The sequence below is a fragment of the Microtus pennsylvanicus genome, chromosome 1 (assembly GCF_037038515.1).
Source record: "Microtus pennsylvanicus isolate mMicPen1 chromosome 1, mMicPen1.hap1, whole genome shotgun sequence".
NCBI lineage: Eukaryota > Metazoa > Chordata > Mammalia > Rodentia > Cricetidae > Microtus > Microtus pennsylvanicus.
Window position 1 is genome coordinate 39,045,895 of NC_134579.1, and position 14,632 is coordinate 39,060,526.

Sequence of the window (14,632 nt, forward strand, 5' to 3'; positions counted from 1 at the left end):
TCTATACCAGACTGAGACTTTGGCCATTAGACTAAGGGGAAAGTCAAGGAATCTCTTATCTCTACCTCAGATTTCTACTGTCTCTAGGGCAGTTGCTCTCAACCTTCCCAATTCTGCCTGCAACCCTCTAATACAGTTCCTCATGTGGTGACCCCCAACCACAAAATTATTTCATTGCTACCTTACAACTGTAATTTTGCTAGTGTTATGAATCATAATGTAAATATCTGATATACAGGATGGTCTTAGGTGACCCCTGTGAAATGGTTGCTTGATTCCAAAGGGGTCATGACCTACAGGTTGAGAACCACTGCTCTAGGGTTTACATTGTGTTTCACAGGCTACCGACCAACAAACAAAAAACCTGAACGAGGACTTAAGTCTGGATTTGTTTGATCTCAACCCACAGTCTCTTTCCATTTGACGATGTCAACTCTCTAACCTCGCTATTATGTTGAAATCAGAATTCCAATCAATGATTGCATATTTTATGATGTCTGATAAATTATACTTAGAGATGTAAAGACTCTTTGGAGTGGAAGCAGTATGTTGCTCAAATAGGGCGGTCTAGTGATTTCTAGTCACCAGAAAGCAGATATTTGGGTTGATGAGGCTACTTCAAGCATTTGCATTTCACATGAGTTCTGAGAAACTGTCAGTCTTTTTCATCATAACAGTTTAATTTTTATCATAACAGGGTTAAGGATTCCAATTCCTCTGTATTCTCACCAACATTTGTATTTTATATTTACTATTACGATTGCCCTTCTAGTGAGCAGCAAGTAATATGTTACTGCCATTTTGATTTACCTTTCTCTAATGATATTGTTCCTCTTCCATTTGTTTATGGACCATTTGCATATTTAAAAAACTTTCTTCATTCATGAGAATTTCATTTATGTCCACAATAAATTATGATCATAGAATTCATCATAGTACACAATGAACTGTGACCATATAATTCATCATATATTTATATCATTATCTCATTTTATCCCTCTTATTTCCTGAATCCCTCTCCAGCCCTTCTCTCTCCAACTTCATATCATCTCTTTTTTGAAAACTTACTGAGTTCAATTAGTGCTCCCCATACATGCATAGGCATGGAATCATCCCCTGCATCATGGGGAATCTAGCATTGGCCACACCCTCTAAGGAGCATGATTCTTCTCCAATAGCTACCAACTCTCAGTAGCTCCTTGGTAAAAGTTAGGGCCTGGAGAACACTTCTCCCATATACCAAAACTTTGCTGGGCTTGATTCTGTGGCTGGTTTTGGACAAATCACCCCATCTTTCGGGAGTTCATGAGTGGGACAGCCATGTCATATTCAGAAGACAGCATCTTACAGCACTCCTCCCTATCCTCTGGCTCTTAGATTCCTTCTGCCTCCTCTTCTGAGATGTTCCCTGAGCCTTGGAACTGGAACTAGTGAGGGAATTAATAAGGATGGCAAATTTAGGGGTTAACACTCTTTTGAGATAGTTTAAAAAGACAACTAGGTAAATAATGTCTATGTTATCAAAATAGGTAGGAAAATATGGTGATTTATATGTGCTATCTCTGACGTTGGCAATCATATAGTTATCAGTACTCTGAATAAATGTTTTCGATAATGTGCCTGATTATTTTATGTGTCATTTCTTTGAAACACAGGTTGCTTTTGTCCTGTTTCCCAGAAATAAAGACCATGCATGGGACCTGTCTGATCATAGCAACGTTCTGTTTTTCACTGTATGCTTTTGTTTGTATTATGCGTTGACCTATGTCATCATTGGAATTAATTATGCTCTTGTTACCTGGTAAGTTAATCACTTTCATTCATCAAATATGATTATCAGACTCACTGAGTTAATCTTAAAACTCAAATCATTTTCATGAATTAATTTCTTTTATTACTGTCTTACAAGACAAAGTAGTAGAGGAGAAAACTATCTAGAAACGCAGAAATTGCCAGCAAAACAGTAAATGATTAAGACTTGGACTAGCTGTTTGTGATATGTCTCTGACACACGCATCATCCTGTAGGACATTCACCTGAGCCTGCCTGGTAGGAGATTTGAAAATGCCCTAGAATAGTTCTCTCTGACGGAAAAAAGCCCACCAAGTATTTGTCTCGGAGAGGGAGAAGAAATAGGAGGTCTTCCATCTTAAATGTTTAAGTGAAAAGTATGTTCATCTCCTAAAGCCTCATTTCCCTGTCCGTCCTTCTGGTAGGAATCTGTTTGGGACAGGTCCAAACTTCATCAGAAGATGGAAGGCAAAAAGTTAAACTCAACATGTAGGTGGTTAGAGAAGTTTCTCATAAAGTGAGAACGATTTTGGTAATTCCACTTACCAGGTTCATTTGCATACATCTCACAATTTATGGGAATTTTGTTCTACTTGTGTGGACACAGCATACAATGACCTTATGGCAATCATATATAGGAAAAAACTGCATATTTCACATAAATACTTCTCACATTACAGAAGTAGAGCGCTCGCTCAGCTTTGGCGGCTAAGAAGCTTTAGACCTTCTAGAGTTGGTAACTGTAAACATCACTTCCTCCAGGCCTCCATCTTTGTTTGTACTAAAACAGGCATAGGTTGGAGGGTACATCTGTGTACTTTAAAAAACAGGTTTATTCTTTGAGAATTTTACATGTATATATAATGCATTTTGATCATAGCTACCCCCATTTTCCCCACCCAAGTCTTTAGAAACCTCTTCAGATACTACCCTCTCCCAACTCCACGTCCTCTTGTTTAGAAAAAAAAACACCCACTGACTCTAATTGTTGGTTCATGTGGCCATGGATTCCAGGGTTGGCCATCTACTGTAGAGGAGCTTGTCTCCTCTCTGAACCTGTAGTTGAATGGCCAGCTCCCTGCTTACAGAAGCACTTTTTTGAAGTTCCAAGGAAGAGCTGAAATCCTGCTTAAATTTGACGTGGGGTTTAGTTAACTTGGCCTAACAGCTATATGGAAGGCAATGGCCCCATGTACATTATTTGGAGAAAAAGCCATCTTCTTGTAAAATACATGTTGGTCGGTCTTAATGTAGAAACTCCACTGATGTCAGATTCATCTGGGCTTGCCACAGATTATAGATTCTCTGGTTTGTTTTAGAAATAATCAAAGTTATGCTCTGATGTGATCAATTAAAAAACCCATATTTTATCTGCTTACTTGTATCTTACTTTAATCCACATAGCTTTTCAACAACTCAAAGCTAAATAGAAATTATTTTCTTTTTAGGGTTGTATCCCAGCTATACAATTAATCTGGAGTTTGTTTTACTGGAGATTTACATTGCCTTTAGGTTTACTTTTAGATTTCACCTAACCAGAGATGGTTTTTTCCCCCTTCAGGTTGGTGAAGTGGAGACTTAGCAAGCTCTGCACCTCAGAAACTCAACTTCTGAAAAATCTTGAACAGCAAGAAGAATCAGAAGATGAAATGTGATATTTTTAGAGTGCCATCTAGTGTCTCTAAACAAACCCTTTTATATTTTCCATTATCTTTGCTCTTGGCTTTGTTTAGTGGACGGTATGGAAAGAAGCTCTGAACACAAAGCCTGTAATTTTGCCAATTCACAGACAAATTATCATGGGCCATCTTCAGCCAATTTAATAGCAGTTTTTTTTTTACCTACCTCTGTATGTGACCTAACATCTTTGTGGTTGTAAGTAAATCCTTCAGAATGTACAAATGGATCCTTAGTTTCTACCCAGCAGAAACCTATCAAAATGTCAAAAGAGCATCGGAGGCTTATAGTTGAGGTCCCCCTTTTCTGTAACCTGCCTACATGATGTTTCTACCAATGATTTGAAAAGTGTTTTGAATATGGTTTACTTTGTTCTGTTACGCTAAAAGATTATGAAATTGTTACCAGAACATGGAATTTGAGATAACTCACTGGGCTATAGTCACTCATATCTGACTCTGGGCGAAACTAATCCCCTTGGAGATGACAACAGTTTCTGGAGTTGACAGATTCTTAACTTTTTTTCTGAAGGATACCTAGCTGAGGATGACTTTTTAGCGGATGTTCCAAGTTTGTTAAAGCATTTGTGTTTACATGTTTTAGTCTTAGCTTGTAGCATAATTTGTGAAAGGTTCATTTTCTGTATCATGTAGAGTGATTTTTCTGATGTTCTATGCCCCCATAATGACAAGTATTTGTTTAATTTATCTGATACATACGTATGAGTTTTGTAATATTGCTGCTACTGAAATCTACTAAGTACTAGATTATATTTATCCTGCTGCTGCAATGAGGAATAAGTGAAAGCATGCTCCATGATGCAGAAGCTGAAGAGGAAACTGCAGAAACTTTTTGTGCCCAGTTGCTTTAGTTCTCTGAAAGGAAAAGGATAACCAAAGGTCATCCTGAACTTTTCAAAGGATAAAAGGGATGTTCCCCAGGGTGTATAGTTACAAAGCCACGAGACTAGGAATGGAGAATTGTGGTAGTATCTTTGAGAAGAGAAACCTAACACCTCATTGAAAGCCACCAAAGTCACCCTGTTAAAGCAGGTGAAGGATTAACACATGAAAAACCTATCATCTAATACCAGACTCTCTGTACAAGATTCTATGACTTTGCACATCTAAGTAGCAATGTTATTAGTAAGCTGTCATCTACAGTATCTTGAAGCAAGAATTCTATGTCTCATCCTGGGCAGACATGTAGGAATAAGTAGCATAAATCAGATTTAGAATAGATTTGAAAATTGTTCAGTGCAAATACACTGTAGTCCTCATGAAAGAGCAGACCTGTCTATGTGTCTAGTGTTGTAGAAGGGCAATCCTCTGAGAAATACAACTGCATGTTCATCAGATCAGTTGAACCTGTTGACTGTTGAAGTTCCTTTGAGGAGGAAGACTGTGGAGGGGAGCCTTTGATTGGCAGAATTCTTTTATGAATGGTAATTTTGCTTTATTAAAAAACTGCATTGTAATAAGTTTTCTGAACTAATGCCAAACACTTTACAGTACAAATATTGAATGCTTTAAATTCTAAAACACTGGCTGAGGAAATTTGGCTTTAGGCTACACTTCTCAACATGCCCACACCAATGGAATCATTCAACATTTATTGGGTGTGTCAGTGTGAGAAATGCTGAAGTGGGATGTGAACATTATGATAATTTACTGTGTTGAAAAGACTTGTAAAAACAAAATTGTTTTAGCTTGTAATACACAAGAAGGTCACTCTTAACTCTTACCTTGAATGTAGCCTGCCAGCTAACTTGCCCAAGATGGAGGACTTGTCGGTACAGTTGGGCTATTCTTAAAAACTGTTGATTAATGTAAATCTTTCACTGCCTCAGATATTCTTACGAGATAATGGGTTACAGTGTCAATAGGATAACTGCTAAGTTCAGCTTTTGTATGAAACACTCTCTTCTTGCTTGGATGACTGAGGTATCTGCTGAACATCTGTTACAAAATCAAGCATGGTCTGCCCTTCAACAGGATATATGTTAATTCGGCTCTCCAAAATTATAACGTTGTAGATTTTGCCTTTAAAAAAGTTGGACTAACAGTAGCTGAGGCCTTACCCAGAGTGCTCTCTGGTCTGGTCCTGGCCAATTTTTAAAATAAACACCTTCTATTTTTACAAAAATTAAAACCTGAGTCACACTGGTGAATTGGTGGATGATCACAGACCCATAACAAAAGCAGAGTACCACTCAAAGCAAAGTTCTTGTTTCAATATAACTTGTATGACTAGAAGTGAGATGGATATACATCTAGAGAAAGAGACACAGAGAGATAGAGAGACACACAGAGAAAGAGAGATAGAGACAGAAACACAGAGAGATAGTGACAGACTAAAGTGAGATAAAAATAGAATCTCATGATCTAGTGTGTTTCATCCCAGAAATGCAGGGATGACTGAACATATGAAAATATGTCAATGTAATCCACTATATAAACAAATTGAAAGAAAAAAAACATGATCATTTCATTAGATGCTGAAAAAGCCTTTGACAAAATCCAGCACCCCTTTATGATAAAAGTCTTAGAAAGATTATGGATACAGGAACATACCTAAACACAATAAAGGCTATATCAAGCGGATAGCCAACATCAAATTAAATGGTGAGAAACTTAAAACAATCCACTAAAATCAGAGACAAAACAAGGCTGTCCACTCTGTCCAGGCAGTGAGATGTCTCTGTCAATTCTAGAGTTTTGGAAGTTGCTTACAATGCACTTCCTGTTAACTTAGGTAACATTATATCCTTCTGAGATCTTTGATTGAGTTGAAAAAATAGATACTTATAATAGTTTTCCTTAGTTATGATAAAAGATAAAGTAGATATAAATATCGTAACTGTAATTCTTGCTTGATACATGTTTTGTTGTATGTAATCTTGCTATGTTAAAGTTAAAACCTTCCTTTTTATTTAAACAGAAAAGAGGAGGTGATGTGGGATTCCCCTCTGTATGCTGTGAATACCATTGGCTAATAAAGAAACTGTCTTGGGCCTGTGCACAGCAGAATAGAGGTAGGCAGGGAAAACTAAACTAAATGCTGAGAGAAAGAAGGTGGAGTCAAGAGACACCATGTAGCCACCAGTGTGAACAGACGAGCCAAACCTTGCTGGTAAACCACAGCCACATGGCAATACACAGATTAATAGAAATTGGTTAAATTAAGATGTAAGAGTTAGCCAATAACAAGCTAGAGCTAATGGGTCAAGAAGTGACTTAATAGAGTTTTGTGTGGTTATTTTGGGAATCTGGGCAGTTGGGAACAAACAAGTAGTTTCCTATTACACTACTCTTTCCATATTTATTCAATATAGTACTTAAAGTTTTAGTTAGAGCAATAAGGCAACTTAAGGACATCAAAGAAGAAATTAGAAGGGAAGAAATCAAAGTATTGCTATTTACAGATGAAATAATAGTATACATAAGCAATCCCCAAAATTCTACCAGAGAGCTCCTACAGCTGATAAAAACCTTTAGAGAAGTGGCTGGATACAAAATTAACTAAATAAAAATTAGAAACCCTCCTATATACAAATGATAAGTGGGCTGAGAAAGAAATCAGGCAAACAACATCCTTCACAATAGTCACAAATAATATAAAATATCCCGGTGTAACTCTAACCAAGCAAGTGAAAGATAAGTATGACAGAACTTCAAGTGTTTGAAGAAAAAAGCTGAAGAAGATATCAGAAGATGGAAAGATCTCCCATGGTCTTAGATAGGCAGAATTAGCATAGAAAAAATGTCCAGCTTAACAAAAGCAATCTACAAATTCAATGCAATCTCCATAAAAATTCCATCACAATTCTTTACAGACCTTGAAAAAATAATGCTGAACTTCATATGGAAAAACAAAACATCCAAGATAGTTAAACAATCATGTAGAATAAAAGAACTTCTGGAAGTACTAACATCCCTGATTCAAGCTGAACTACAGAGCAATAATAATAATATCCACATGATAATAGCATAAAAACAGGTGGATCAATGGAATAAAATTGACAATGTGAATCCACCCACCTATGGACACTTTATTTTTTACAAAGAAGTCAAAATTATAGGAAAAAGAAAGTATCTTCAATAAATGATGCTGGTCTAACTGGATGTCAGCATGTAGAAGAATTCAAATAGATCTATCACCCTGCACAAAACTCAAGTCCAAATGGATCAAAGACCTCAACATTAAACTAGTTACACTGAACCTGACAGAAGAGAAACTGGGAAATAGCTTTAAATGTTTTGGCACAGGAGACAACTTCCTGAACACAACACCAGTTGTGTAGACACTGAGACTGACAATGTATGGAACCTCAAGAAACCAAAATGCTTTCGTAAGGCAAAGGACACTGTCAAAAGGACAAAACAGCAGACTACAGAATGAGAAAAGATTTCACAAACTCCACATTTGTCAGAGGGCTGCTATCAAAATATATACAGAACTCAAGAAACTAAATTTCAACAAACCAAATAATCCAGTTAAAAATGAGGTACAGATCTAAACAGAGATTTCTCAACAGAGGAATCTCAAATGGCTGAGAATCACTTAAGGAAATGTTCAACATCCTTAGCCATCAAGGAAATGCAAATCGAAGTGATACTGAGATTCCATCTTATACCAGTCAGAATGGTTAAGATCAAAAACACAAGTAACATGCTGGAGAGGATGTGGAGTCAGGGGAACACTCTTCCACTGCTGGTGGAGTGCAAACATGTACTTTGGAAATCAATATGGCGGTTTCTCAAAAAATTGGGAATCACTCTACCTCAAGATCCAGCTATATCAGTCTTGGGCATATACCCAAGGGATGCTGCACCATACCACAAGGACACTTGCACAATTATGTTTATAGCAGTTTTATTTATAATAGCCAGGAACTGGAAACAACCTACATGTCTCTCAACCAAAGAATGGATAAAGAAAATGTGGAACATTACACAATGGAGCATTGAAAACAATGACATCATGACATTTGCTGGCAAATTGGTAGAAATGGAAAAAATCATCCCGAAACCCAGACCCAGAAAGACAAACATTGTATATACTCACTAATAAATGGATATTAGCCATAAAGGAGAAACATGCTACAACCCACAGATTCAGAGAAGCTAAGTTACAAGGAAGGCTCAAATGTAAGGGGGGGGGTGGTGCATGAATCTTACTGTAGAGGAGAAACAGAACTGACATTGCCAGTGGGCCACTGGATGGGGTGTGGAGGCAACATGTAGGTCCATTTCCACCTTGCCTGCCAGTCAGAGAGTTTGGAGATTGACAAGCATAGTTGCATGTCTTAACTCAGGAGGTGATTGCTTAGTTCTTTTAAAATTAAGAGAACTCATTCTAGTAAGTTCATATCATCCTGACAGGTGGTCAGTATATGCAAATGTACTTCTGTTCCTTCTTTAGTAACTTTGAAGTCACCTAGGGAAGGGCGGTCTTCAGAATACATGACCTAAAGCACCTTTGCTACCTAGGCAACAGAATGCTAATGATTTGATGTCTCAGAATGATAAAACCATTGACTGTGTGAGTTATCCTTTTGTATCATAAGGTAATGCCCCTGTTTATGTGGGTATAAAAGCTGTGGAAAAATAAATGCAGGTAAATTTTAGGATTTCAGTCACTGGAATGCCCTTCTGTTACTCTCTTAGTTTTCTGTCTTATTATTTTTATGGATCTTCATATTCTTTACTTATATTTCTTCAATTCCTACACCCCTATCCTGGTAAGAAGTATTTTTGTCAATGCCCTCTGTCAGATGTGGGCTTGTTGAAGATCTTTTCTCATTCTGTAGTCTGCTGTTTTGTCCTTTTGACAACACAGGCATGTTTGGTTCCACCCTATGTCTCTGAGGTATCCTGCCTCTGGGTCCTGGCCTTCAATGGGTAATTTCCCTCTCAGGGTATGGGTCTCCAGCTGTGCCAGTTGTTAGCTGGCTACTCTGACAGTTACTGCACCATCTTTACCCTAGCACATCTTGTAGGCAGGACAAATTGTAGGTTGAATGATTTATGGCTGGGTTGATGCCCCAAGTCCTCCACTAGAAGTCTTGCCTGGTTATAGGAGATGTCCATTCAGGTTCCCATTCCCCTTTTGCTAGGAGTCTTAACCAGTGTCACCCTAATAGATTCCATTGCTCTAGGTTTCTAGCTCATCCCAGAGACGCCCTCAGATTCCAATAGTCTCTCTCAGTACTCTCTCCCTCCATCCTCCCTTGCACCTGATCCCTTCTTCCTATTCCCTACTCCAACTTTGATGAATAAGAAAAGAAATTTATTTCTCCCTTTTATTCTGAGGCCATCACATGACAAGAGCTAGGAAAATGGAGGACTTCAGATCTCTCTCAGAAAGTCACTGTATATGACTAATATACAGGGCAACCAGTCTAATAAGAGTAAATAAGAAAATAATGTTCTTTTTGGATGACTGCTGTAATCTAGGTTCATCACAGTTCTTGCATTGCCATGTAGACCAGTCATTCTGGGATGGGAGTGGGAGACACTCAGTAACTCATCTAATCTCTTCCCAAAAGAACCTCCCTTCACAATATCATCAAGAAATCAATTTGAGAAGTTTGTAATACATAAGCTTTGGGTAACACAATCACAGTACAGAGTTGGTTCAAGGCAAAAAAAGAAACCATGGTGCCTTCCTCAGTTAGAGGAGATACTGAAGATGCTGTGTGGAATTGATGAGAAAGATGGCGCAGCTCTGCATCTGCTGTTGTTGAGCCGAATTCTTTGTGTTCCCTTCACAGGCACTCTCTTACAAGAAGGCATAAGATTTATACGATTTAAAGACAGAACAGGAGCTCTGTGTTGTTGTTAACATATATTGGTGGGGAAGTTTTTAAATCTCCGTGTTCTGCTCTTCTATGCTTAACCATTTCCTCTTTACTTCTCACATGCTTTTACAAACATAATCAGTAAGGAGGCTCCAAGTCACAACCCTGATGTGTGGCTTACCTTCTTTCTGCTGAATTGCCAGTTTCATCTCCTCTAAGTTGTATCTTGATAGTGCTACAACACAAACCTGCCATGCTATTTGAATAAGGGCCTCCTTTATAAAACAAAAAACATCTACGAGATAGTATGATGTGGGATGTCCTTTTGTATATGTGTCACTTTTATTGCTTGATGAATAGAACTGTTTCAGCCAATGGCTTAGCAGAATAAAGACAGGTGGGAAATCTGAACAGAGATATATAGAAAGAGTTGGCAGAGTCAGGGAGATGCCATGTTGCTGCCGAAGTAGAAAGATGCCAGAAAACTTTACCGGTAAATCACAGTCTCATGATGATCCATCCATTAATAGAAATGGGTTAATTTAAGATGTAAGAGTTTGTTAATAAGAAGCTTAAGCTATTGGCTAATATAAGCAATGTTGTAATTAATATAGCTTCTGTGTGATTATTTGGGTCTGAGTGGCCAGGAAACAAACTAAAATAGTAGCTCAGTAGATTTTTACATCCAAGTTTCTACCAGTATTTGGCTCATGGTTACTTTCGTATTTTTTATGGTGGGTGGTTTGTCTGTACTTCTCTCTCTTTTTTTTTCCTTTGTTTTTTCGAGACAGGGTTTCTTTGTGACTTTGAAGCCTGTCCTGGAACTAGCTCTTGTAGCCCAGGCTGGCCTCGAACTCACAGAGATCCACCTGCCTCTGCCTCCCAAGTGCTGGGATTAAAGGCATGCACCACCACCGCCCAGCATCTCTTTTCCCCTAAGTCTTCACCAGGATTGTGTTTAAGGTCCATGTGTGTAATAATAGCCCTTTAAACAATAAGTAATTTTTTATATTTTTGGAGACCTGGTTCAGAGTACACACATAAAGGAACATGTAACAAAGCTATCAGAGATATAAAAGCTGTGAATTAACATGTATTTTGCAAATGAGAGAAAAATGTTTAAGAAAACTATCCTGAATAAGCACAGGCATGGGCAAATCAGACTTCTGTCACAGGCACAGGTGCTCCAGGGAAGAGTCTATGGGCTGGGGTGTCACGTGGAATTCCACTTAAGACACAGACATCAAGGTGACTGGATCCAGGCCTTCGGAGACAGCCTCTACTCGGAAAGCTTCGTAACAGACGCACCACCTTTATAACTACTGCAGCTGGAGCACACAGGCACCTTCCAGTCACTTTGATTAGTCAATTGGTCAACCTTCCTTTCTCTGTTTCCATCTAGTCTTTGCTCTCTGCCATTGCCCCAGTAACTATAAACTCGTCCAAAGTACAGTCTGGATACTGCAGAAACTTGAAGCTGGGTTATATAGCATTATATAGTACAATGTTCACACCTTTTTCCTTTCGCAATTTTAGTCTTCAACAGGCACCAAGGTAGCCACAACCTCAAAACGGGTCCCTACCAACCGACTGGGCAGCCGGCCCCACCATTCCTGCGGGCCAATTACTTTCATGTTTCTTTTGCACTCCCACCAATGACACCCTCGAGATAGCATTTCCTTCAAACAGAATAAAAAGAAAGGTATTGTTGTTGTTATTCCGAGATGCAAACATTTGCGGAAAGTAGTGGTGACTTCCAAAATGTAACATCCTATTAGCGATACAGCTGCTCAAACATGCACACAGCTGGCTAAAGCAAGGACCACAGCAGCCCCAGCTTCACGTGTAATGAAAGGCACCCATTACCTTGGTAACACAATCTGCTTGGCTCTAGCAAGGCTCCCCAAACTCCAACACTACGCAGTAGAATCATGTATTCATCCTCCCCTTCCTGGTCACTCACAGGTGAGGGTGATGGGTTCAAGCTGCATCCAGGGCAAAGTATGAGCGTTACAGCTCTGAAGCTGTATCCTGGCAGCCTGGAGCCAGGGAATACCACAAAGTCACACTGCACAGCAAATCTCACACAAGAGATTTATTGGGAAAGACACAAGATGGTGGCTTCCTCTGCTTAGCAAGAAGAAACAAAAAACATAGCAGGAGGCACACTTTATATAGGGTTTCTTTGTGGGGAGAAGTTTTCCATGTGATTGGTTGGATTTTGTGACCTGACCTTGAGGCAAGTTCAGGGATTGGTGCTATTCTGTAGCCTGTTATTGGGGCAAGCTTGGGGACTGGAAAGATTCTGTGGCCTGATATTTGCCTTTTTTTTTTAGGGCCTGGAAGTGGCCATAAAGGTCATGAATGCAGTCTGGGGGCAAGGACTGTCTACGTGCACCTCAAGAGGCTTACACAAGCCACTCACATAGCAGATATCAAAATCAATTTTTAAAACTATATGAAAACTAGTTTACAGATATTTGAAATGTCTTCGGCTAGAATAACCTAACACTACAAGACTGAATAATCACAGATAATTGTTCTCAGTCTCAGAAAACGGAGAGTTGTGGGCATTAGACTTTAGGCAAAGCTATTTCTCAGGAGAAAATTCAAGATTGTTTTGATGCAATTTTCTGGGTCTACCTTTGATAATAGCACTATATCTTTATCACATCAGGAAGAGGAGGCAACTGGTGGGCATGAGATGTAAATTTGGTAATGAATGGTTCTCATCAAGAGAAATAATTGTGAGCTTGCATCTTAAAGCATGGTGGGATTTTTGAGTTGCCCCTTTGTAACACCAGATTGTGGTTTTGACCATATTTTATGTTGTTATCTCTGGTGGTTGTGGTGATCATGTACCAGAGCACAGCAGAGTTCAGTTTGCCCAGGACCCAGACAGTAAACACAACCTATTCACAATGATAATGGAGGGCACATCCATTGAAGCTCTAGGCAGAAGGCAGTGTAATGGTGATGTTTTATCTGCTTATGTGCTTCCCTCCCTGAAAATCCAAGCTAAAGTCTTAGGACAGTGAAGGTTAGTGATGGCAAAATACCCTCCACAGGGCTTTGAGGGAATCCAGGCTCAGGGTGAAGGTCATGGAAATGTTCACAGAGCCTGAAGAACTGGGTTGCTATAACCTACTTGCTTTGTTGGTGCTTTCAGTGGTGGTATAATTGGTGAGATGCAGAACAAAAGTATTCCAGTCATCTGTCAGTTTTGGAGACTCAGTCTCCCATGCAATTCTGTACCAAACACTCAGAGAACATTGTAGAAGAGGGTTTGGAAATATTGTATGAGTCAGAGGAACAGAATGTCTGCTGTCAGATTGCATCTCTTAGAAATGTTGGAAAATCTACACTCACATAGACTTTACAGAAATAGTCCAGTATCAGAAAGGCTATGGCCATGCCACTAACACTGATCTAAAGACAAGTTTTCAGGCTCTGCTGGGACTTGATGAACATTATTTCAAGTTGCTGTATCCAACCTGGCAGGAGGAAGAAAAGAAGTGGGTCCAGTGCCCAAGGCAAGATCTTCCTCACAGGGTTAGGGGTAGTGTCCAACTTCTCACAGTTGTAAAAAGGCTAAAAGCCAGCTTGGAGTCACCCACACTGAATAATACAAGCAGTTTGCTATTTTGAATTTCTCTTTCTTTCCTGCTATACACACCCATGCATTCAAAATGCATGAAAGAACTCGTGCCACCAACAAAGAAGGTGTGGATGGTAGACAGTGAAATACAGCCTTTGATTGCTGCACTCACATTCTAACGGAGTAGGGAGCCACTCAGAACAATTACCCATATTCTTGACTGCAGATGTACAACCGTGCACAGAGGGTAACCGAGAGCTCCTGGGAGAACAGCTGCTGGGGTCTGCAGCAATTAGGTTGGCAGGCAAAGCTTTCCATGGAGTCTCAGCCAAGAGTGCATGACCAGCCCCGTTAAGGCTGAAAAGAAGTGAAAGAAAACATATGAGTAAAAAGATTATAATGTAGGACGTATGCTATGGAAATTCAAATACACAGGTAGAGGGAAGGGCAAGGAAAGCCTTTATTAATAAAAAAAGGAGAAATTCACACAAACTGCTGGGCTTATAGAGGGTCCATTGGTCTTAGTGAGTGTAGGTCATTGTCTGCTGCCCATTGGTAGAGCTGTCATTATGAGGAAAGCATCTTGTCTGAGTTGTACAAGATGAATCTGTGTGTGAGGCACATAATATATGGTTATGTGTGAAGGGATTTCTGTTTTTGTTTTCAAAGTCTGTGTGAGAGATTTTATTACAGACAGGCAGAGTATGAACTCATGCTCCTCATGCTTTGCATGGTTTGAATTTTGTCTGGGCTTGACAAGAGAG

At 39.2% G+C, this 14,632-nt stretch overlaps 1 protein-coding gene across 1 annotated transcript in view; it reads left to right on the forward strand.

The window, feature by feature from the left end:
• LOC142853419 (transmembrane protein 45A-like) overlaps positions 1–3,446 on the forward strand; it is a 51,410-nt gene extending 47,964 nt beyond the window's left edge. Inside the window, exons 6-7 of the mRNA XM_075978784.1 lie at positions 1,656–1,801; positions 3,353–3,446. Of these exons, the coding sequence (XP_075834899.1) occupies positions 1,656–1,801; positions 3,353–3,446 (240 nt within the window). The remainder of the gene's footprint in view (positions 1–1,655; positions 1,802–3,352) is intronic.
• The last annotated feature ends 11,186 nt before the right edge of the window (positions 3,447–14,632 follow it).